The 24065-nt window shown below is 41.9% G+C and overlaps 1 protein-coding gene across 2 annotated transcripts; it reads right to left on the bottom strand.

Annotated features, from left to right (window-relative positions):
- Positions 1–1073: 1073 nt before the first annotated feature.
- Positions 1074–23944, bottom strand: LOC133990974 (ephrin type-A receptor 4-A-like). Of its 2 annotated transcripts, none has more exons than XM_062429413.1 (20): positions 23851–23944; positions 22915–22982; positions 20571–20768; positions 20198–20308; positions 19451–19805; positions 10651–10806; positions 9733–9875; positions 9351–9546; positions 7829–7953; positions 7525–7684; positions 7314–7425; positions 6560–6618; positions 6205–6318; positions 5796–5981; positions 5633–5694; positions 5291–5500; positions 4781–4957; positions 2438–2625; positions 2078–2227; positions 1074–1191 (listed from the first exon to the last, which is right to left on the bottom strand). In XM_062429413.1, exons 1-20 carry the CDS (start codon positions 23942–23944, stop codon positions 1074–1076), a joined length of 2982 nt encoding a protein of 993 aa, XP_062285397.1. The 2 variants fall into 2 exon arrangements, with proteins under 2 accessions (XP_062285397.1, XP_062285399.1); XM_062429415.1 differs by having other exon boundaries at positions 4781–4954.
- Between the last annotated feature and the right edge of the window lie 121 nt (positions 23945–24065).

Here is a 24065-nt window from a genome sequence, read left to right as displayed (position 1 = left end):
GCTGGAGTTGTTTTCCTTGTTTCAGGCATCTCTGACTAAGGCATCTCAACTTTCACAGAGGACATATTCTTCTGCCAAACTCAGAAATTGTAAACATAAAGTGCTTCATGCTTCATTTGATATTCTGTCTTCAGCACTATGTAAACCCTAGATTAAATACATTACAATGCAAATGTTCCATTCAAACAATATTAAAACCTACATACATGGATGGGTTTTGGCATTTATTGCAACGCAATATGGCAATCATTACAATTTCTCCTCAGGGTTTCTATTTTACAATGTACAAACTAGATAAAAAAGACCATAAATAAAGAAAATGCTTCACATACAGTAGCTAACTCTTAGCATCAAATGAAAGACATACAATTGACAGTTGGACAACATTCTAATCTAAATTCTAATCTAATTCAACAGAACCGATAATGGAAAATAAAAAACAGAACAATAAAAAACAAATCATACAGTCTGTTAGTATGAAACTAGTAAGAGCTCGAAATGATACATTCTGTGTGGCTCCTCCCACTCTCTCTTTAACTTTGCATATTCAGAATATTCAAAGAAATAGCTGACGCCTTGACACACACACACACACAAACACACACACACAGACACACACACACACACACACACACACACACACACACACACACACACACACACACGTACACACATATGAGCAAACACAAAACACATTTTATTCAAGTCAAGCCCGAAGCAGCGAAGAGAAATAAGGTTGGAAGCCATTCTGCTTATGCACAGCCTTACATGTCAGCCTTCACAAAACAGATAATAAAATCATGAAAAATTGAACTGGATAAGAGGACTAGGCTTCAAGTCTAAGCTGTCAGTAGCTTAATGCTATCTGTGGCCACGTCCAGATCACGTTTTTTAGAAAACTCCACGGTATGGAAGTTCACAAAAGTGCTGCTTTCTCTCTCTCTTCTTCACACTTGATACTTATTTATTTTACTCCGCCCCTTTTATTTCCACTGGTGAAATAGTCCCTCTAAAGTGCATGGATGAGGTAAATGAAAATCTTTTCAAAAACAGGTTTGTATTCATTCTCCGCCTCAGACTGGAACCATTGTGTGTTGCATGTGCTGCATTTGAGACAACATTTCCTGCTGCACACTAGCAATTAGTATGTCCTGGTGTGATGGTGTGATAATTCCAAGTCTGTCCATCTCCCTGTGGGTGCAGAGACAAAGATATACTTTAAAACATGCAACAAGCTACAACCATGTTAGAAATCTGTGTTCTCATTTCAACACGCCTCCATCTGGGTTTAATGTATTTTGTAGATAAATAAATAAATAAAATAAAAAATGGAATAAAGCTAAAGGATAAAGCTGGTATGACTTGATCTTTTACTATTATCAATCTCATTAAAGCAACACTAAATCTCTCCTACTAACAAGCATCATGTGTAGTCAAAGCCTGTTATAGTTTATGCCATTATACCATAAAGGTCCATTGTTATCCAAAAACTATTAAAATCACTTAAAAGAGCCGTAGCTGTTGCATCTGAGTGACCTATTCCTTCATTAACATAAACACAGTGCAGTTAATTACTTTCAGCTCCTCAAATGAGGAAAACTGTGTAAATGGACGTCATTGTTGCAGAAATGTATGGTCACAGTCATACAAAGTGAGCAGTATACCTTGTACCGTTTTACCTTAGCACAAAGTGAAGTCACTGTTCATGTTATTATGAGGTGAAAATACAGCAGATTTTCTCCTTGCTGTGCCAGACTTTGATCTAAATTAAGGCGGTTCTCATTCTGACTGTAACTACATTTTTTTTTTTTTTTTTTTAAGATTTTCTCTGGCATAGACGCCTTTATTTGAAAGTAGAGAGACAGGAAATTATGGGACAGAGAGGGGGGTGTGACATGCAGAAAGGTCCGCCAGCCGGGAATCAAACCGGGGTCCGCTGCGTACATGGCATGCGCTCTAAACCACTCGACCACCTGCGCGCCCGACTGTAACTACATTTGAGAATTTTTGTTCCTTTAGATGTAATGGTTGTCAAATAAAAGTATACTGTATATTTGTGCATTAAGGTTACACTTACTGGTGTGTGAGAGCCAGTAGGCTGTCGAGACTGGTGTATCCTGCTGCTGCCAGAGTGTCTCTGTACCTCTCCAACCCGATGGACTGCAGCCACTCACAAACCGACCACTCGGACACACACACCTCTGGCTCCAACATAGTGGCTGTGGGTCTGTAAACACACAGAGAGACGGAGAAAGCGTGTCGGTGGTGGCAAAGTACTGAAACATGAGTGTGAAATCATAATTCAATGCATTCCTACTTATGTGGGTGCAAAAGTGTAGGTGTGGGTGTTTGGCTGTGTTGAATATGTATTTGTATTTATGTGTCTTTGTTTATATCTATAAGGGTTTATGTCTGTATTTACAGGCACAGTGCATACCTGTCCCCCCCTATCCGGCGCAGAGTCCCAGGGTTACGAATGAGCTTATCCAACATGTTGAGTATCTGGCTAAAGGTGGGTCTGTCTGCTCGCTCTCTCTCCCAGCAGTCCAACATGAGCTGGTGCAGAACCACAGGGCAGTCCATGGGAGCAGGCAAACGGTAGCCCTCCTCTATCGCTTTAATCACCTACAGGTAAGACAGAGGCGGAGGTTTTATATTTTCAAAGAGCTGGATAAGAGTTTCTAAAAACTGGGTCTATGGGCTCACAAATTCCAGATGTAAAGACCATGAAAAAAGAGAATTTTCTTCGAATTTTTCATTTTATTTACGGAGTGCCTATTTGTAGACTCTATCTAGCTGAGATGGCAGTTTTGCCCTACATCATACCACATACTAATAGTAAACCATATACAAATTGTCATGGTATATTGGAGTTAGTGTACAAGGTCATTGTAAGTTATGGTTTTGTAAAGGAAATAATGAATGACCAGCCTCATATAAACTTCACAAAGAGAAAGCAAAATCTTTTCAAAAGATTTATTACTCATTTTTGATGTTTTCCAAAATCTTTCCAGAAATGTCTCCCCATAAACTGTAATTTATTCTACTTTTTTTGCAGCTGTGAGCAGTTCTGCTATTTCCTGTGTACACTGCATTGTGCGACTAAACAATACAGCAACAGCTCACTGAAAACACACTGAAATTTTGAGTATACTTATAGTTTTGTTACATGATTACCTACTCAAAGCCTGCCTCTGTGTGTTATATGTAATTGGGTCACAGCTAAAGAATTCCACTAACAAATGATGTTTCAAAAGATACTTCTCTTTTATTCAGTTGTGAGTGAACTGTACACCCCAGTGTTTCACTAAAACAAATAAGCTCATATAAGAAGAGCATCTCAGCGTGTATTAATTTGCTTTGAAAAAGAAAGTAAATAAACTGGATAGAGTTTCTAGAGAATGCCTCATTATAAAAGTTTTCTTTGACTACAAGAGTACTACAGATGAAATCAATCTTGTTTGAACATTTCCATATACCAGAGTGGCTCTTTGACCCACTCTAACTGAACAAGCTTTGATGGCAAAGTGATTGCAAATTTGCTCTGAAAAAATGATTCTTGTCTCAGATCTCAGAAATTGTTCAAAACAACTAAATAACGCCTAAAATTCATATAGTATGAGTGTGTTTGGCTGAAAGATAAGTCTCAGTATTTATCTTCAATAAAATGTATCATGACTGGTGAACAAAATCTTGGCACGCTGCCCTTCCTGTGGGTGACTTAAAAGCAAAGTTTGCAATTTTTTAAATGATTCAGAGGTCGAACACACTGGAAGAATTCCGAATGTCACACAGAGGACAAGCCTTTGCAAGTGCACACTAGTTTATTTTCCTCCAGAAATCTCTTTAAATATCCTCGCGAAATTATGCTTATTTCATGTTTTCCTCTGTTTAAACTGGATTATTCATAACTCTACAGAAGTACAAGTTTAATTTGACTTCAACAGAAAGTCATAGCACACAAATTGTGTTTAAGGAAAATTGTAATGATGTCAGTGTTGGTGGTTGTCAGCACGTTCAGAGAGTGTGCTATTAACAGTTGTTATGACAGGGAACTTGACAGGTAAATTGTGATTTTAGAAAAAAAACGTCTTATTTTACCATTTATTGTTCATCTTTTCTTTCAGTTATGATATCATCTTACTCAAACACATCAAGGCTGATAGACACGGCCTCACAGCAGGGTGCTCGGGGGCGACCACATAAGCAACCACAGAGATGGCTTTTAAGCAAATCCCCACTTTTGACCAAAAAACACTTATTTGAAAATGAGGGTGAATTTTCAAGTTATTACTCAAACTGTAAACAATCATCAGATCTTACAGAGCTACTCTCCGCTTCAACTTTCACTCATGCTCATGGTACTTATAGTACCATACCTGTGTGCACATAAGGTTTTTCAATGCAATGGGTAATTATAAAGGACATTATGGGTGCAGTCGCTGTTGTTTTTACTTCTAAATAGCTGTTTTAGGTAATGTAGCTTAAGGATGCCTTTGAGAGCAAGATGGCTCATCTCAATTTGAAATAAAATAAGATTAACCTGGTCATGACCCTCTGTTGCAAGCTGAAACTTGTTTGTCTAACAATGTAGCTGTTCTTCATACTACAAGTGTTGCTGCTTCATCAGACCAATGAAACTGGTGAGTTAAATATTCTATTACCAAAAGAAAAAATGGCCAAAAATATAAGACCCAGGTTGTAAAAAAACCTTTCATTTTCCTTCACTCTGTTGACTGAGGGGCTATCTCAAAGGTGACAGGATATAGATATTACTCACGTCCTGGTTGTTCATGTCCCAGTAGGGTCTCTCTCCATATGAAACCACCTCCCACATAACGATACCGTAACTCCACACATCACTGGCCGTGGTGAACTTCCTGTAGGTTATGGCTTCGGGTGCAGTCCATCTAATGGGGATCTTCCCTCCAGGTGAAAGGTAAGTCCCAATGGCCTCCTAAAACAGTAATTAAAGTCACACTGGTTGAATGAGTAATGGAATTTAATGAATTGATTAATTCATTAATTTATCTGATTTACTTTTTTGCCTTCCAAAAATATGTTTGCATCAAGCTTTATCCCTTGATGGATGTCTATGCATTTGTCAGCTTCAAAACTATGTGTTGTAATGAGTCAGAGATTTGTGGCAGCATTTAACAAAAAATGTGCGAACTGGAGATGTGATAGCATATAAATAGAATGTTAACGTTTATTTTAAGATGGAGTATAATATATTTCTCCAGGCAGGAGGTTTATTACAATAACAGCAGAATTTCTGTGTGTGTCTCACCCTTGTAGTGTAGGCAGCCTCAGGGTCGTCCTCCAGAACTCGACTCAGACCAAAGTCAGACACCTTACACACGAGGTTGCTGTTGACCAGGATGTTTCGAGCGGCCAGATCTCTGTGAACGTAGTTCATATCTGACAGGTACTTCATGCCCGAGGCGATGCCACGCAGCATGCCAACCAGCTGGATTACCGTGAACTGGCCGTCATGTTTCTGAAACATTGAGATCATTAAGACAAAAGATCAGGTTAACATGGACGCCCACAATTCAGTACACTGGAAAAATGCTTCTCAAAAGTAGATTTAAGTTCAAACAACCAAGACAGCAAAATAAAATGCATGTACCCGAAGAAAACCATCCAGAGATCCATTTTCCATGTATTCTGTGATGATCATCAATGGCTTACCTAGACAGGCAGAGAGTTCAAATTATTGGGCTGAACTGTCAAGTTATAACTGAAATACTGTTACTGCTGCAAACAGGACACAGGTTCTGATAACAACTCACATCTTGTCACAACACCCTCCAGCCTGATGATGTTCGGATGGTCAAACTGTCCCATGATGGAGGCTTCAGACAGGAAGTCCCTCCTCTGTTTGTCAGAGAATCCCGCCTTCAGACTCTTGATGGCCACGTAGATCTCCCTCTTTCCCTGCATATGCAGCCGACCACTGCACACCTCCCCAAACTCTCCTTCACACACACACACACACACACACACACACACACACACACACACACACACACACACACACACACACACACACACACACACACACACACACACACACACACACACACACACACACACACACACACACACACACACACAGCAAACAGCAAACAGCAATATCAGCGCCAAGTAAGCATGTATGTGCGAATGTGGGTTTGTGAGGAGCACTACTGCCAAGCTCACCCATGCCAATAACTCTCTCGATGTGAATACTGCTAACATCAATCTCTTTGGCAAACTCGTGGATGGCCTGATCGGGATCTTCATAGGTGAACGGGTCCACGTAGATTTTAACTCCTGGCAAGCAGAAGAAGCGGAAGAGGAGAGGAAACAAGGGAGGAAAGGGAGAGATACAGAAGAGGGTGAGGAATAAGAATTGTATAGCTGCTGCATATGTTATGTTAATGTATTTGGCAGAATTTCTATAAGCGTGTGCAGGTGGATTTGAGAGAAGAGAAGGAAAAAGAGCATCCATCTGTCTCTCTGTGTTACTGTGTGCGTGTGTATGTGTGCACGCATGTGTGCTTGTGTGATCTACCTGGGTTAAGATGTTTCTCCTCCTCTGAGTCCTGTTTTGTTTTACCGTACTTGCTCCTCCTGATTAGACATGAGACAGGAAGGACATTCAACACACATACATGGAAAACACAAGCAAGTCTGTCATTGCATTTCTGCAACCATTTCTTTTCACGTCTCTCATCTTCTTGTTGTGATTTTTACAGTTAAGTGAACTGACAAAAGGGCTTCTGTGTCACATTGTTTTTAACTTTGTGTGTTTTCCTTCCAGTAGCAGTGTATATTCATTGGGTTTTTTCGGGATTTGCCGCAATGGAAAGCGTTGACAATGAGAACAGAGAGCAACTGGCTGCAGGAAAGACAGAGCGAGCAGATGAAAGCATTTAAGGGAGAGGGGGAGGAGGGGCGATGCCTCAGGTAACGCAAGATAAAAGGTGTTTTCTATTAAACAAAGAAACTGTCAAAAACACCTTTGTGGCTGAGCAGGTGTGAATGTGTATTTGTATGTGAGTGTGCGCTAGCGGAAGCTGACACACAAGATGTGCTGCTGAAGACACAGTAATGACAAGTCAGGGACAAAGGGATTATCACTGTCTCCACTCTAATCCCCTTTAAAAGCTTCAGGTAACACACACACACACACACACACACACACACACACACACACACACACACACACACACACACACACACACACACACTCACAAACCTAACAAGCCTGTGTGTAGGGGTGCATGCCTGCCAGTGTGTGTGTGTGTGTGTTTGTTTGTGTATACCTGCGGCTAATGATGAAGACAGCTGCAGATATCAGCAGCAATATTCCAACCCCGCTAACAGACAGCAACAGGAAGGCCGAGTTAACTCCTTCTCCAATCAGAGGGAAGGGATCTAACGGAGAGACACACATCAACATCTAGAAAGTTACATCATCATCATGATAAACTGAACTGCATCCCACAAAATGACTGAGTATTATTGTTTGAATACCTGAATTAGTGGAGAACTCAAACGGGGCACTGAAATCTCCATATCCAGCAGCTGTGCGTGCACGCACATGAAACACGTACACAGTAAGGGGGTTGAGACCCGTGACATCGATATTTCGAGAGAAGGTCCTCATTATGCGGTAGGACCTCTCTCTCTGATCCTGATTAGAGCGAACAAAAAGAGGGGTCTCTTTTAAATGCCTGACCGCAAATCCATCTCCACCATCAGTGAAACACAAACAGCGTGCCAACATATTGACATTCCAGACAGCTGTCTGAGCTGCATTAACCTGCAGGCAGCTCACCTTTTCATAGAACTTGACCTCGTATTCTAGGATGACCCCGTTGGGTCGATCTGGCTGTTGCCACGACAATGACAAGCTATGCCTGGTGACATCGGTGGCTTGGATGGACGACACTGGAGAGGGAGCTGAGAGGGAGAGAAAGGGAGAGAGACAATTTTTAAATGACAATAGTCTAACTTCATAGAAAAAACATACATTCTGTGATAACATTGATAATAGTTTCACAGCTATGCACACAGCTCAAAAGGTATCTATAGTACCAGTTTGTCAACAATCCCATTGACCCAATGCACCTGAGAACTGACCTAAATCTCATCCCTTCCTATTCCAGAGGGACAACCCTCATTCTCCTGTTTCTCTCCTCTTATATCCCTCAATTTTCCATCCCTTTTCGGCTGGTTGTGCTCTTTTGTTGCTGGTCATATGATATCAGGCCATATGGTAGTGCAGGTTGGACTTGACACATACCAGACACGCTTTCATGCTGTGCACACACAGCTAAGTTATTTCCCCAGGGCACCTGGAACTAAGCAGGTGTGCCAGTTTCTAAATGCCACCGTAAAGACTTAAAGTAATGACAGTTGAGATGTAAAAGCATGCAAAAAAAAGCACATGCCAAAAACTAATGGAGAGCATGTGTGAGGAACGCCACACACCAGCTGACACCTTCACAACTAAAATGAAACACGCCATAAAATGTGGGTGATTTTTTTTTTTTTCAAACACTTCTGTGGTCATGGGCTGATACAAGGAAAATCCCACACTTATATACTGTACATCTGTGTGTTATTTTATTATATGCAAGTGTTGAATTTTACTCTTTGTTGTATCTACTTTCATCTTAACCAACACTGTCTATTTGTACTTAAGTCAGTGATTTACATTTCCAAGAATGCTTTCTGACATCCTCTGGAGAACACCCCTATAATTAATTCAGCTGTTGTTAGGTGTAGGAGGACAGAGTAATAACTATGGCAACTATGACAGTGATAGTAAGATAAAGCGACAAAAGTGTCTTGTAGCTGTGTTACATTACAGAATATCGAGGCTGTTGTGGAGAAACTGGTATCTCTACTTTGCTCCGTATTCGTTTTCTATTATTAAAATCAATTGTAGCACTATGTAAGGGATGCATTTGAAATGCTTTTGAGACATTTTATAAAAGAACTTCATTTTATAGATTATTTAATGCAGAATTGCTTTTCAGTTATTATCTGACTGGAATATTTCAAATACATTTCCTTGTATATTTTTTAAAAGCAGAACTGCTTTACCAATTGATGTTGCTTTCAGCACTGACAAGTAGTGATACTTCCTTTAGTATGCAAGCATGTAGCTCCATGTTCATATCATGCTTCCACAATTTTGAACATTACTCATGGGGCCTCGCTTCCCTGTGGACCCACATGCAGTGAGCAGCAGTTTTCATTGTGCTGACCCACTTACATGCAGTAGCTATACGCAGTTTTCATGTTACTGCAACAGTAAAAAATCTGACAAACCAACCACTTCTACTTCTTACCAGCTTGGTTGGTGGTGACGGTGACAGACACACTCTGGGATGCCCCTGCACCACTGGCCTGGGAGATCCCATTGAGTGCATGGACGATGAAGGTGTAGTGGGTATGGGCCCTGAGCTCGCTAACCACCACTCTGCTGGTCCTCAGGCCTGTCTGTCCCGGAGAGAAGAGCACATCTGAGCCGCAGGGAAGGCAGAGCTGAGAGTTGGAGACAGAGCCAGAGCCAGGTCTGGGGTAATCTCTCGGAAAGACACCTCTCCCTGACTGGATCTCAGATCCCACAATGCCCTGGTCTGACTGCATCCCCACACCACGGTGCTCAGGCTCGGACATACTGTGATTCCTGGTGAAGGCTTTACCACCTGCCTGACTATGGCTGCCTGCCTGACTCCCAGTTTGACAGATGAGACACTCCAGGCCGTAGCTGGTGTCGCTTCGTCCTCCCAGTCGGTGAGGGGGGCTCCACTCCAGGACCACAGAGGTCTCGTTCACCACTGATATCAGCTGCTGTGGGGCTGATGGCGGTTCTGTGGAAGAGACAAGGAAAAGCTTGAACATGAACAAAACCAATCAAGTTTGCATTATATACTGCACATACGGGAAGTGGAAGTAGATGAGGGGCTAAGGGGGTTGCAGTGAGTTGTTGGCACGGGTTGAAATGTAGACATCTGGCATCAGACTGAAAACCATACTGTTCAGAGATGTTTTTGATAGGCTCATGTTTTCTTCTGTGGTATTTATTTTTTGTGTGTCTGAGGGACAGTGTGTGTGTGTGTGTGTGTGTGTGTGTGTGTGTGTGTGTGTGTGTGTGTGTGTGTGTGTGTGTGTGTGTGTTTGTGTGTTTTCATTTTTCCCAGGCCAAGGAAACCATGTGCTGTATATAGGCATAATTAAGTTTATGACACACAGACCGAGGTCTTCAAGTCTGTCACACAGGACTTACTCAGAGACTTAGTGAGAGAGAGAGAGAGAGAGAGAGAGAGAGAGAGAGAGAGAGAAAGAAGGAGAATGAGAGAGCAAGAGCAAGAGAAAGGACATTTATTCACTTCTCAATGTCTTTAGTTATCGCTCCCAGACAGGATGTAGATGGTGGCTTAGTCATAAGTAATGGGATCATGAAACAGGGGTGGCATTCAGACAAGTTTGTGTCTCCCTCTGTTTGGCAGAGATAGAGAGGTATGGATACAATGAGCGTGCCTTTTGCTTTTTGCTTTGTAAAACATGCACACACACATATTGTCTGCACTTTCACTTAGGCATTGTCTTACTAGTATGTGTCCCTATGTGTGCGTGTGTTCTTACGGGTACAAGCCATGGATGGAGGGTCCGTGTCAGCGCGGAAGTATCCAGTGTGGCAGTCACAGACAGTCGCCCCATCTCTCAGCGAGTGGCTATGTGGAGGACACTTAAAGCATCCTGCATCTGAAGACTTGGCCTTGTAGAAACCTGCAGTACAGGCTGCAGAGAGACAAAGTGAAGGACAGATTTAAAACTTTCCACTTTAACAACAATGCTTAGCTATGTACACCTGCATCTATAAATGTTGAAAAAACAGGTCACTTTAACATAACCTATATGATAAAACTGCAAAGGACTTCTAAAATTAACACATTGCCTTGCACAGACCAAAGTATTTGTTTAAAGGTTGTTGAATTTTTAACCACTAATGGCGCTATGGAGCAAGATTTTGATCAGCAAGTCCCTGTTTTGTTTGTATGTCGAGCTCTGGTGGCACAAACACGCTGGTGGTGGCTTTGTGCCAGCAGTTTCATGCAACTCAACTGTTATCAGTGGAGCTGATAACACACAAAGAAGCACAGCAAGGTGGCAGTTACAGCTGGGAAATGGGAGGACTGCTTGCTAGTAAACATGGTTTAACATATTGCAGGTTTCAAAATATTCAATATTCAAACAACTCTGTAAATAGTTTATGAGGAAGAAAATGAATTAAACATGATTGTAAGGCCACTTGGACACACACAATGAATTTTGAGAAAATGTGAGAAATGTAAATTTCTTGTTTGTTTACAAGAATACCCCACAAGGCACATTTAATAAATCATCTGTCCCTGTTATAAGTTACATGTAGGAATCAAAGTCAACCCTGATGTTGGCTGCCAGCAGTGCAGTCAACACTGAATTCAGGTGAAGTGGCCCCTGACCTTTGATAGTCTTTGTTGTCTTCCATATTGACTGCTCAGAGACCCCAGACAACAACTTAATCAACACATGGTAAAATTCCTGTCTTTGGACTGAATTTGCATCTAAAGGTAAACAACTGTAAAGAAAAATCTAAAGAGATAAATGGCTCTAGCAGAAGAGGGAGGGCCACTTTGACTTCTTTTATCTTTGATTTTGATGAGCAAAGAAAGAAACACCTAAAAGAACACTTACTGATCAGCTCCCACACACGCGCACACAAACCAGAAACACTAGAACTGAATACATCAAAACTCCACAGTGCTGGCAGCCCACACAAATATAATTGACATTTAAATATATGAAAAAAGAGAAACAGAGAAAGAGAGAGGGAGACAGAGGGGGGTGGAGGGAGAAAAATCTTCTCTCTGTATACCAAGGAGTTCATGCATTGACAGAACAACAATACAATAAATGAGTGCATAATTATACTGCTTGACATCCACTGGTGAAGCAAAAGAGATGGCAAAGTGTGGCTGGTTAGAGACATTTTTCCCTCAATAATTTCATGAGAATCCTTCATTTGTTTCCAGTCATTTTTTCAACACCTTTCTTTTTGATTGTCACACCCTATTCATTCTCCTTCCTCAATCCCACCATCTTTCCCAGTTCTCTCCTTTTTTGCCCCAAGCCTTTCACATTTCCAAAGGAGATGAAGACATCCCAGTGAGAGTGGAGTGGATACGAATATGGGAATGGTGTGTGTGTGTGTGTGTGTGTGTGTGTGTGTGTGTGTGTGTGTGTGTGTCCGAGTATGACAGTATGCTTTATGACACGCTCATCAGTAGATGAGAGGAAGGAAGTGTACTCTGTAATCTACTCACACCGACCATCATGCCCCATCTGTGTGAGCCTCCATAGATTTGCTGTTTCACACACTCATTTGCCCTCCCTTTCACATTTTTCACAACCTCCTTCATTTGCTCCCTGCGTACTTCCTCCTCGACCTCTACTTATCTGTCTTTGTGTCTCTGATAACTCTCTCACTCTTGCTGTATCTCCGCATAACCCTCTCCTCTCCAAAGTGTCAAACAAAAAAGCTTTGAAGCCAGCTAGCAGCCTTTATAGCCTGATATCGATACCAATTCAAATGGGGCCACACACAAACACATGCAGCTGAAAGCTGTGCAGCTGAAACCTGTAAATTCATGGACACATTTACAGCTGATAAGGGAGGGTTTCATCTGGTGGATGACTCAACATAATGTGACAGCTGATATCATCAAATGTTATATAAAATGAATTATCATTCTCCTGCTGTTGCACACATTCCTTTGTTTTGAAATCATCAAAGTGGGTAAAGTAAGCCACAGACGTGAAAGGGAGGGAATCGAAAAGAGAAAGACAGAGAAAAGTATTTGACCTGTGGATTTAAGGGTTGATTATAAGGCTAAACAGGCCTCTGCCTTTGTCCCTGTACCACCCAATCATCTATCTTTTTCTCCAACACTAAGTTCAGAAAGAAGGAGCAAGAGAAAGAAAGGAGCAAGTATTTGAAGCCATAAACTTCCTTCAGCACACTCTCATGTCTCTATTCTTTCTGTTGTCTGTAGCCTTTTGTGTCTTTAGCGCTGGTTTCAAAGTGTTTTGGGGAGGGGGATGAGTGCTGACCTGGAATAAGAGCTCATGAGGGTGTCATTAACCCGACATTAACCCTACGCTACTGAGGGCTGTGCAGAGCCTGAGTTTGACCACCTCCCTGCTTAACTGGGAGCGATATGAACACAAACATGGACACGCTGATAAGATAAGGTGACAAATGATTCACATATATGTATGTGCCTGTGTGCCTGTTAGCAAGAGAGTGCATACACTGTAATCGGCTGCTCGGCTGCTTGAGACAAGTGTGAGAAAGTGACAAGTGTAAAGGATGGAGAAGGTTGACTGTGAGAGACAGCGACAGAAAAAGAATGACGAGGAGCGAGAGATAAATAGGCGAAGAGAAAAAGAGGGAGCGAGAAGGAGGGGAAGATGAAGACATGGAGGGGAAGGTGCCCTTTGATTACTATCAGCACTGTCGGCATTTGCATATGCATTCTTCTGCTACCTAAAATGCAAATGCAGCTCAATTCAAATCCAACTAAGAGCCTCGTCGGCACACTGTATGCATGCACACGTGTGTGTATTCTCCTTGACCCCGTGTTATCTGTCATCATCCCTTGTTCCTTCCCAGCACAGGGGTGTAGATGGAGGAAGTACCCCTGACTGTTCCATTCTGACAACTGTCTCTGTGATGGATGGAGGGAGGGACGGATTGATGGATGGATGGACAGATTGATAGACTGTCACTCGAGAAGGAGGGACACTATTAATTATGGGGGTCATGACCTGTTGATTAAAACCCACACACTGCTGGAGATAAGACATGATTCTTATCTTTTCCCTACTGTATGTCTTCATTGAATGAATGCCTACAGACTGAAATTTCTACAGTGTCAAAATCCATGTCATATCTCATATGGGCACTAGTTTTTCAGATTGAGTTTACACTTAAAACCTTAGGAATGTGCTCAGTGGAAGCCACAGTTTTAACTTTGTCTAAATTTAAAAACTCACAAAACTGGTGGTTTGAAGAGAAATGTATGCGTGTGTGTGTGTGTGTGTGTGTGTGTGTGTGTGTGTGTGTGTGTGTGTGTGTATGTGTGCCTTCCCAAAGCCAACATTGCGAACATTAGCATGTGAAAGGGGCTCTACAACAATAACCCCCCTCCCACCATCACCCACCCCCATCAACCCCTGACCGTGGATCAGGGATAAGAGTTGGAGAGGAAAAAGGAGGGATAATGAGAGCAAGACAGAGAGACAGGGAGAGGGAGAGCGGAGCTTGTTCTGATGCCAGAGAGCTACAGACGGACTGGTGGAGTTGGCAAACCTCTACATTAAGAACAACCTGGGAGAGGGAGACAATTGCACTAGCGCGCACACGCACACACACACACACACACACACACACACACACACACACACACACACACACACACACACACACACACACACACACACACACACACACACACTCAAAAACACACACACTTTAATTGTGTTGGTGGAATGCAAACCATTCCCCCCACCAGGGTTGTGATTGCTTCAGACAATCACTTGTGCCATTCCAGTGTCTTTCCCTGCTTTGTCACCTGCAATACGTGAATGCACACACACACACACACACACACACATTACCGTGTGAACACACACATACACACACACACACACACACACACACACACACACACACACACACACACACACACACACACACACACACACACACACACACACAAACACACACAAACACACACACACACTGTCCTCCTCCCGCTGTTTGCCCCACCACACTCTTTTCTAGGCATTCCTGGGCAGTTCTCCAAACTGTGAGTATATGGGAGGGAGGGCTTTGTTAGACAGAAAATCAGAGATACAGTACACACACATATAAACTCGTGCACAGACACACTAATCGGCAATCCAACACTGTCCAGAGGCCAAAAATGCGATGCAATAATTAGAGGCACTGAATACAGCGATTACACACTCTTTCTATCATCCGCTCACTCTTTCTTTCTGTCATCTCTCTTTCAGCGTGGCTGTCTTTCCCTCTGCCTTTCTTTCTCTTTTCATCCCGCTCGTCCAAACACTTTCTGCTGTTGATGAGACACTGCAGGTGCGTTGGAAAGAAGCACAACCATGAAATCTCTCTGGACACGAACGCACACACATGCACACAGAGAAACATTCCAACCCTCCCAGGCAGTGAGCGGAATTGAGCAAAAATCAGACGACAGAAAAAGGAGGCCAGCAGAGAGACAGTGAAACAAAAAGCAGGAGGCTCCTCTTTTATTCTGCCTCTCAAGCCGTTCACATTTCAAATTCTCTCTGTTGTTTTTCCTCCGCTCGCCTCTTGTCTCTCCTCCCTCGTTTCCGATCCTCCCAGACGGCTCGCAGCTGTCAAACTTTTGACGTCTTCATCTACCTCGGTCATGACCCTGCACTCTGCAGCTAAACTCTCTATATGTGTGAGTGTGTGTGGCTGTCAGTCAGAGCCTTTGACGTCTTCATCAGGCTCAGTCATGACCTAGGTCTTAACCAGGGGTTCAGAAAAGAGGGGGAGTTCCCACTCTCTTGTGTTTCTCTACTTGTCCCCTTTGCACCCAATGACGAACCCTGCAGCGGGGGAGGGGCAGCTCTGCATTGATGCCTTCTGCTGTCAGTGGTCCTCTTTCAATCCCCCTCTTGCCCCATTCAACATCTAATCCCTTCTTCCTCTCCAGAGCTTCTCTTCTCAACCCCTCCATCCTCATTACCCTGTGTCAACACTGAAAATGAACTTTTCACATTTCAGCGCTTTAACTAAGTCTACTCTTGTTTCAACTCAAATCAGTTCAGTTCAACAGGAGTCTTTGGGCTGCAAAAAATGTATTAACAACACACAAGCTTAAGACAGATTGTAAAAATACTTCAACAGAAGCAAACTGGTGGTTGCTTCAGGGCTCTAAGAAAAATTTAAAAATGTTTAATAAATACATACCACAAATCACTGGAAATAATCTATCCAACTAAGGAGACCTAACAGTGCAACATATGTAACATCCAAGAATGTAAAACAATTTTGCATAACATACAAGACTGAATGAACAATTTCTATCATTTTAGCTTCTATTGCATAGTTTTGGTGTTTTACCATTAAAGTCTGTTGTGTTTGTGTGGTTATTATATTCTGAGGTATTTAGGAGGAAAATATAGACAAATAGGTTGACATTTTGGAAAATATGCTTGCTGGCTTTCTTTCTAAGAATTGCAAGATCAATACTACTCTCGTAATCTGTACAGTGAATATGAAGCTGGAGCCAGAAGATGCTTAGCTTAGCATCAAGACTGGAAACAGGGAAGCAGCTAGCCTGAACATTTCCAATAATTGCAAGTGTGTCTGGTTAAGCTTCTGTCTGTGTGTCTCATATACTGACGGAGTGAAGGCACGCGAGGCGAGAACATCCAGAAACCTTTTGATCTTGGTGAAGGGAGAAGAGACAGACGATCTAAATCTCCTCTCAAATCTAGCTACCTTCTCGCTCCATCCTGCTCTAACCCCTCCCTCTTTCCCTCAGTGAATTTCAAACTTAAAATGGGAGAAACGTTAAAGTGCCTATCCAATACTGCAGGGTCAGAGTTTTCTCTGAGCAGCATTCGGTATTCATTCAGACTTTGATGGATTTCCACTGAGGCAGCTGAGCCCGGCCAACAACCTGACAAGCAGTGTGAGTGGGGAGACAGAGAGGAGAGCAGCAGATAGATAGATGGCACTTCACATCTGCTGGAGGTTCAACAGAGTCAAGGGTCTCTCCTAAATCTAGCTGAGGAGGAACATCTTTCAGACTTCAGGGACCACCCCGTAAACCTCCTCCTCTTTTCAGAGAGAACAAATGGGGCGAGCAGGGTGAAGGTTTTAGAGTATGTTTGTCACACAGAATGAAATTTGGCCACTGCCCATCTTATTGCAAGAAATTGTCAAGATTTCTCATTCTCCTGGCATTTTTGCCTTTTTTTATTAGACAGTGGGCATTGAAGAGGCAGGTGAGAGAGAGAGATGGGTATGACATGCCATAATGATTACTGAATGGAATCAAACCAGTGATATTGCGACTATGTGGTATACACAGTAACCATTCTGCTACCAGAGCGGTCCAGCTTTTTTCTCTCTTTAACGCCAACTGGCACCAACTGCATCCCTCCTTTATGCCCATCTATCCATTCCTCTCTTTCTCTCAGTGTCTCCTCTTTTCTATTTGATTTATGGGTCTGTTTGTTATACAATTAGCCTGCTGGGATAGGCTTCATAAATAAAACTGAGGGAGCAGATCAGTGAGTCGCTCTCCCTTGTCTTTCTATTGGTCTCTGTCCATCTGCATGTGTGTGCGTGTGAGTGTGTGTATGCATGTGCGAACACGTTGTGTATGTGACTGAATAGGGGGAGTGACGCCATGTTGTAAAAGTGTCTCCACAAAGTCTGTTGTCCCCCGTTCACCCCGCTTTCCTCTATTTCACACAAACACTCACATTCAGTAGTCTTCACTATCACAACAACCACTTGCAATCATTACACGTCATCCATGCCGCATGTATGTTGGTGAGAGGTGTGAACAGCTTGCATATTTGTTACCTTAAAGTTCAGACCAGATTTGTAAGTGACAGAGAGACGTTTTTATCCAGATGGCTGTTGTTATGTCAACACACCTCGCACTGAGACCTGAGAACGTCTACTGATACAAAAAAGACTAAATCAGTGCAGGGCTAAAACGCTGTTTACAGCTTGGACTTATTAAAATATAACACATAAACGGAATAGATGAAGGATACTGAATATTTAGGTTATACAGAAAATGATGATATAAGCAGTCACAGTGATATAACGTGATTACTGTCACATCGATGTTTTCAGGGCTAGTTTTTTAGAGAAACTGTTTATAAAAAACCTAAACAAAATTAAGTTTTTGCTATCTTCTAGAGCCAGTAAAGATTAGAATTTAAAGAAAAAGTTTGACATTTTAGGAAATATGCTTATTTGCTGTCCTGCAGAGTTAGACTAAAGTACACTAAATATGAAGCTAAAGCCAGCAGCCATTACCTTAGTGTGGCACAAAGTCTGTAAACAAGGGGAATTAAAATAAAATCAGTAACTACCTATAGCCTTGTCACTGTGAGGTTAACAGGGAACCAGCAGAGACCCCATAAGATGTAACAAGTTAATTATTGAGCTGGGATCATATTCAATGCACAGATATGAGAGCTGTATCATGTTCTCGTCTAATTCTCAGCAAAAAATGTGAACAAGCATATTTACCTCAGTGTGAGTCTGTGCTATTGTCAAAAAAGTCATAGCTGCCATCAAATAGCCATATCATTCAAATAGGTTTGACTAGTCAAAAAAAGTTCCACGAAACAAGACCACATCACCCCTATCATGCATCCTTATGCTGGCTCCCCGTTCATTACAGGATAAAAAATGTTTTCTAGTTGACTATAAATCCCTCCACGGTCTCATCCCTAAATATATCTCAGAACTTCTCAGCCCTTACAACACCACAAGACCCCTCAGATTCTCCCACCTTAGCATGTTGGCAGCGCCCGGTTCGTGAAAAAAAAAAGAAAAGCCTGGGCCCCTCGGCTCTGGAACAGCCTGCCGGATGCCATTAGACGGACTGAGTCTGTCTTTTAATACGCATCTTAAGACTCATTTTTATTCTCTGGCTTTTAACTGAGTTTAATCTGTATTTATTTCTTATCTGATTTCTTAGGATTTTAAATTTGTGCTTAAACTTTGTGCTATTTTAATCTTGCTCTTTTTCATAACCATCTGCTTGCACATACATTTCCTTCTGCTCGTTTGTGCATACATATGCCTGCCTTTGTTAAGCACTTTGGTGCAAAATCTGTTTGCTTTTTGAAGTGCTATACAAATACAATAAATACATAAATAAAGAATTAATTTAAAAGTGCAATTTTTACTATTTCTGCAAAGAATTAAAGTGAGTAACACGGTCTTGCATTTGCCAGCCTATCTCCAAATGTTTTCATACAACCAACTATCATTCTGTATTAGATAGGGAAAAAATGTGCTGATTAATGTATCCCCTTAAGACAGTAACATTTCTAAACATAATCTTAAATAATTAAAACAATCCACAGGTGTTAATTGCTACAAACACCAAATCTCTTTCACTGTTTTCCATCATTAGTGGGTAGCTTGTCAACTCAAGCGCTAATAATTGTTACCCACAGAGACATGAGTTTCAGACATGGCAAGAGGAGAACTTATTGCAAGAGGCCAAAACAGATGAATCAGACCATCACAAAACCAAAAAAAATCAAATAATGGTACAGTAGTACTGTTGCACCCTGTGTTGCATACCTTTACATGCACCGCCCTTCTCTTCGTATCCTGGGTTACAAAGACATCCACCAATAGGAACCAACCACTCTCCATCAGCTCCGCAGTACATTTTAGGCTCTTCCCTCTCTTCTGATTGGTTGACACAAGACCCTCTAACCTCCACTAAAGATGAAGTGTCAGCCCCGGTAACTGTGTCGGGAAAGGTTGCCAGGTTACGGATGGTGAGCGGGCAGGTTTTGTAGAAAACTCTGACAGAAACCAAAGCGATGCAAGCGCCAACATCCTGAAAGGCCAGGTAGAAGCCCTTCCGGGTTGTGACCTTTACGTCACGCACCTCAGTGTTCAGTTTCATGACGCGGTCTCCGACGTCCACCTAGATGAACAGAGAATGGAATTACATTCATGAAATGTGCTTAATTTGCTTGTTCAACATGGAGAGTTACTATCAAACCATGGCTGATCTTCACATTTTCAGCAATTGGCTCTCATCCATGTTGACTTCCATTGATTGAAAGGGTAAAAAAAAAAAGATTGAATGCCTACATCACTAAAATCAGAAGTAATTTTAGTAAGGACTAAGAACAAACACCCTGGCAACATTCCTGGGATGTCGGAATGGTCATCCAAGATAAAAGTTCTTTTAAAACAAATAAAAAAATTACAGCTAAGTGCCGCTGGGGTTTTATTTCCAGATAAGAAGGAATTAAAGTGAGTGGAGGAGGGAGGATAAAGAACTCAAAGCCTGACTCAGTTGTTTAGTGTTACCTGGGTGAAGCTCTCGTCTGCTGCCACAGTGTCCACCTTAATGAAGCTGCTCTCTTTGATGTAGCTCTCTCTGTCTTCGTTTGACTCGTGGTAGTACAGATTGAATGTCTCCTGCAAGACAAAAGGGTTTTTTTTTTGTTTAAAAAGCTAGACTGAAGCGTTTATTTATCATCATCAGCGCTCATCTTTCCTCTTAATATGATAATGAGTCAAAGGGGGGGTTTGTGCTTGAATAACCAGAAGCAGTAATATATAATAAAGCTCCATTAGCAACAGCATGTCCACTAACTGATTAGCATAAAAGTTAACATGTTTAAGAACTCAAGCCTATATGAGAAATCCAAAACCATACATTCCCTGTCAAGCTTCATACCTTGCAGGTGCCAGTGACCCCTGGCAGGCTGTTACAGTCTCTCAGTGTGAACTTGACTTCAACGTAGACCCGCTGAGCGCCGGACCGAGGGATCCAGTCAGTTCTCAGCCAGTTGTTTTGATTGGGTTCTAAGACGTTACACACCTGGTATGTTCTGATGGGTATGTTCTTCTCATCCATGATACTCACCTCTTCCCACTGCAAAGAAACATTCACATAATTGTATTATCATACTTGTGAGGGCGTCCACTGATTACATTTATCTTTCAACTACTAAACTGTGTATATGTAACACTGAAGGCCACCACTTTACAATATGTACAATAAACATTCTGAATGAATTCCTACTTTTTTAGCTCATGCCAGTAACAGTAAAAAAGAGGAAAATCAACTTGTAGATACTTCAAACTTAATTGACACAGATGCTACATCAGTGAACATTAATACCAAAGTGGTAATATTCTCATGATAAATTTTCCTTATCCAACAAGCTCTGACGTTTTTCACTGACAAAGACGTTTTCAGAACAGTTCCCACTGGTAGTGTCAGATGATAAGTAATTTTGAAAAAAAGGTGACTAAATGTTCACTGTGACAGATTGCAGCAAGGTTAAAGTAGCTGATTCTCATCTTTCACTTTCATCCTGCATGAACAGAAACCAAAAAGTGTAAAAGTCTAAACTTAAGCTCTAGCCTTGTAATAGAAATACTATTACAAAAGCTGTGGCCAGCAAAACATGCTCACAGTGGAGAACTTATTCAGTTAAACTACCTACTTGAGGACATTTTTTCCCTTAGAAATACAAAAACAAATCCTCACAAATTTCAGATGCTGGGGCACATCCTCTACTTCACTGCTGTCATTTGAAACCTCACAGGCTAGGGTTAGGGTTCATTATTGCATGAATATTCTGCAGTGGACAGTAGTTCAGATTTGTTGCAATTCCAAGGTTTTTACAGGCACATTTCAATACAAGTGAAGCAGTCTCAGCCTTCACTACACCATTCATCTCAATAGAGCCGACTATTTGCCTTGTACTGTGACCCTTCAAATGACCGCTGAGCCTCCCAAATCCAAATTGGCTTTTTATTGCCACTGAATAATAATCTGCCTTCTCCCTACTAGTGAGAGATGTATACACACTAAATGTGCCGTGTCGAAAGAGAGAAAAAGAGAGGGAGAGTCAGATAATGTCAGAATGCGTGTGTGTGTGTGTGTGTGTGAATTTGGGGGGGGGGGGTCTGTATGCGAGTGTAGGTGCCTGATCGATATGTCATCAGGGCCGATCTTATTAGCCTTAATTGGTCTATCACAGCTACCTTAATAAATTGGTGGTAAACCAAGTAGTGATTACTCAAAAATGTACTGTTCTACGCTTACCTTTCACAATACAGTTGAACGATTAATTATATGCCAATATATCTTCATAGAATTTAATCACTCACAATTATCAACATCAATATCGACCTAAAAATACAGCATTGGTCCAGTTCTTTAGTGTATAACTGTGGGGGAAAATCGTGTACGCATGAGCACATGGTCGTTTCTTTGTGTATGTTTTTATGTGTGTCTTTGTGGGGTATGTGTGTATTGAGGAAGAGAGCTGTAAAAAAAAAAAGGGCTGTCATGGGGTATGATGCCTCCTTGTCTAGTCTCCTTTGGAGTCTTTGTCAGCAGAGAGAAATCACAGCTGTCAGAGGAAAAAAAGCATTGCACTTGCCCTAATGATACAGAGATGGTGTTGTGTGTGTATATGTGTGTAGCTGGGGATGCGGAAGGTGGGGGGTGTGGGGTGGCTGTAATCAAAAGCTCAGTGCGTGCAGACCAGGACCCTGTCATTCAAGCGGCATGTGAGAGAATGAGAGCATAGTGACAGAAGAAATAAGAGTCAAGTTCACCAATAACTCTTTAAACAAAGAGGTGAAATAGATACTGAGCACAACGGGGGGGGGGGGGGGGCATAAAGATGGCTGATCACAATCTACACCAATGACAACATGGCAAAAGTACAAATAAGATGGGAGGATGTAATATCACAATTCCAGGATTCATTCTGGCAACTACATGGAAGTAAAATTCCTAAAAAACGACACCCACCACCAAGCTGGTTTATGCCTTTTTGTGTGCCAAACTCAATGCCAGCAATCTCATAGGCTATTAGCACTTAGGCTTGGTGAACAACAGCTCATTTCAAAATCTGTGGGATGATTATTTACTGTTACCAGATCAAGTGTGTGCAGGCGTATGTGTGTATGTGTATGAGAAAGTGTATTTTCCAAAGAGAGAACAGGTTGTAAACAGTCTATCTGTAAGAAGAAAAGAAAAAAAGAGAGCTCCCACTCACCCCTCCCTCTGAGGGACTGGCTGCCCATTTCAGCTCTCCTGGCACTGTCCTGGTATCCAGCAGGGTCACTAAAATGCACACACGCAGGTGGTTTAGGGGCAAACAGCTTACAGTGCCTCAATAAAAATATACAAATACAATTCTTTAGCTGGCAGATTTGAGTTACATGTTTTGCATTTGGATCAATCATTCCACAAAATCACAAATGATCACTAAGCTTTGGATGAATATAGAATTAGCAGAAAGTACACCCCACTGTGTTTGCTAGTTAGTTTTAATATTAATTGGATTTCTAGTAAATCAGATCGGTTAGTCTAACTAGTCTTAGTCTAGATAATTTGAAATGTTCAAATTCTAGTACAGATTTAAGGGCGTTGAAAGTCATTTGTGAATAAAAAACAACCCAAACGTGAGTTTAAAGGTTTAACTGTTCATGTCTTTAACAGTAAACTGCACACTACAGTATGTGCATTAGTGGCCATTTCATGTGGAAATATACAAGAAACAAATTATTTTCGTGAAAGCCTTGGACACATGCAACTGAACTCCTTAAGGGAACAACTCTGCAACAAACTAGGAATACGATAACTGTGATTTTTCCCCTATTGTTCAGAAAGTTGTAAGCTTTCTGACAGTTAAAGTTTCATGCAAAATCGCCCCGCTCTTCACCATCTCCGGACGCACACGGAGCGCACTCAGAGGTGCCTCTCCTCTGCGTGCAGGAGCTGAAAACCCAACGGTCTCTCTCTCTCTCTCTCTCTCTCTCTCTCTCTCTCTCTCTCTCTCTCTCTCTCTCTCTCTCTCTCTCTCTCTCTCTCTCTCTCTCTCTCTCTCACACACACACACACACACACACACACACACACACACACACACACACACACACACACACACACACACACACAAAGCACAGTCGCATCTAAATTCCAACCTTACCTTCATTTGGTGGATAAATCCTCGTCCTCGAACATGAAACTAATGTAATTATCCAGATGAACGCAAAAGATATTCGCCATACATTTGCAGCCATGTGTACCGTGTGGAAGCGTGTGTGTTCCCCGTTGGCTCTGCGCTCTGGCTGAAGCGGCTCCATCCCGGTGGGAAAAGTGTGTGTGAATGAACCCAAGTGTGAAAGCGAGTTGGATGCAGCG

Source organism: Scomber scombrus, chromosome 11 (genome assembly GCF_963691925.1).
Source record: "Scomber scombrus chromosome 11, fScoSco1.1, whole genome shotgun sequence".
Taxonomy (NCBI): domain Eukaryota; kingdom Metazoa; phylum Chordata; class Actinopteri; order Scombriformes; family Scombridae; genus Scomber; species Scomber scombrus.
Note: the sequence above shows the minus strand (reverse complement) of the source record. Positions and strands in the feature narration are given on the sequence as shown.

What these genes read in the sequence shown, in the direction of transcription:
- LOC133990974 (XM_062429413.1), bottom strand. Translation starts at nt 23,944, where the DNA reads ATGGCTGCAAATGTATGGCGAATATCTTTTGCGTTCATCTGGATAATT. An exon ending in GGAGAAACATCTTAACCCAG is followed by an intron (nt 6,319 to 6,559) that starts GTAGATCACACA and finishes TCTGCTTGCCAG; the next exon opens with GAGTTAAAATCTACGTGGAC. An exon ending in CTCTGGATGGTTTTCTTCGG is followed by an intron (nt 5,501 to 5,632) that starts GTACATGCATTT and finishes TCAATGTTTCAG; the next exon opens with AAACATGACGGCCAGTTCAC.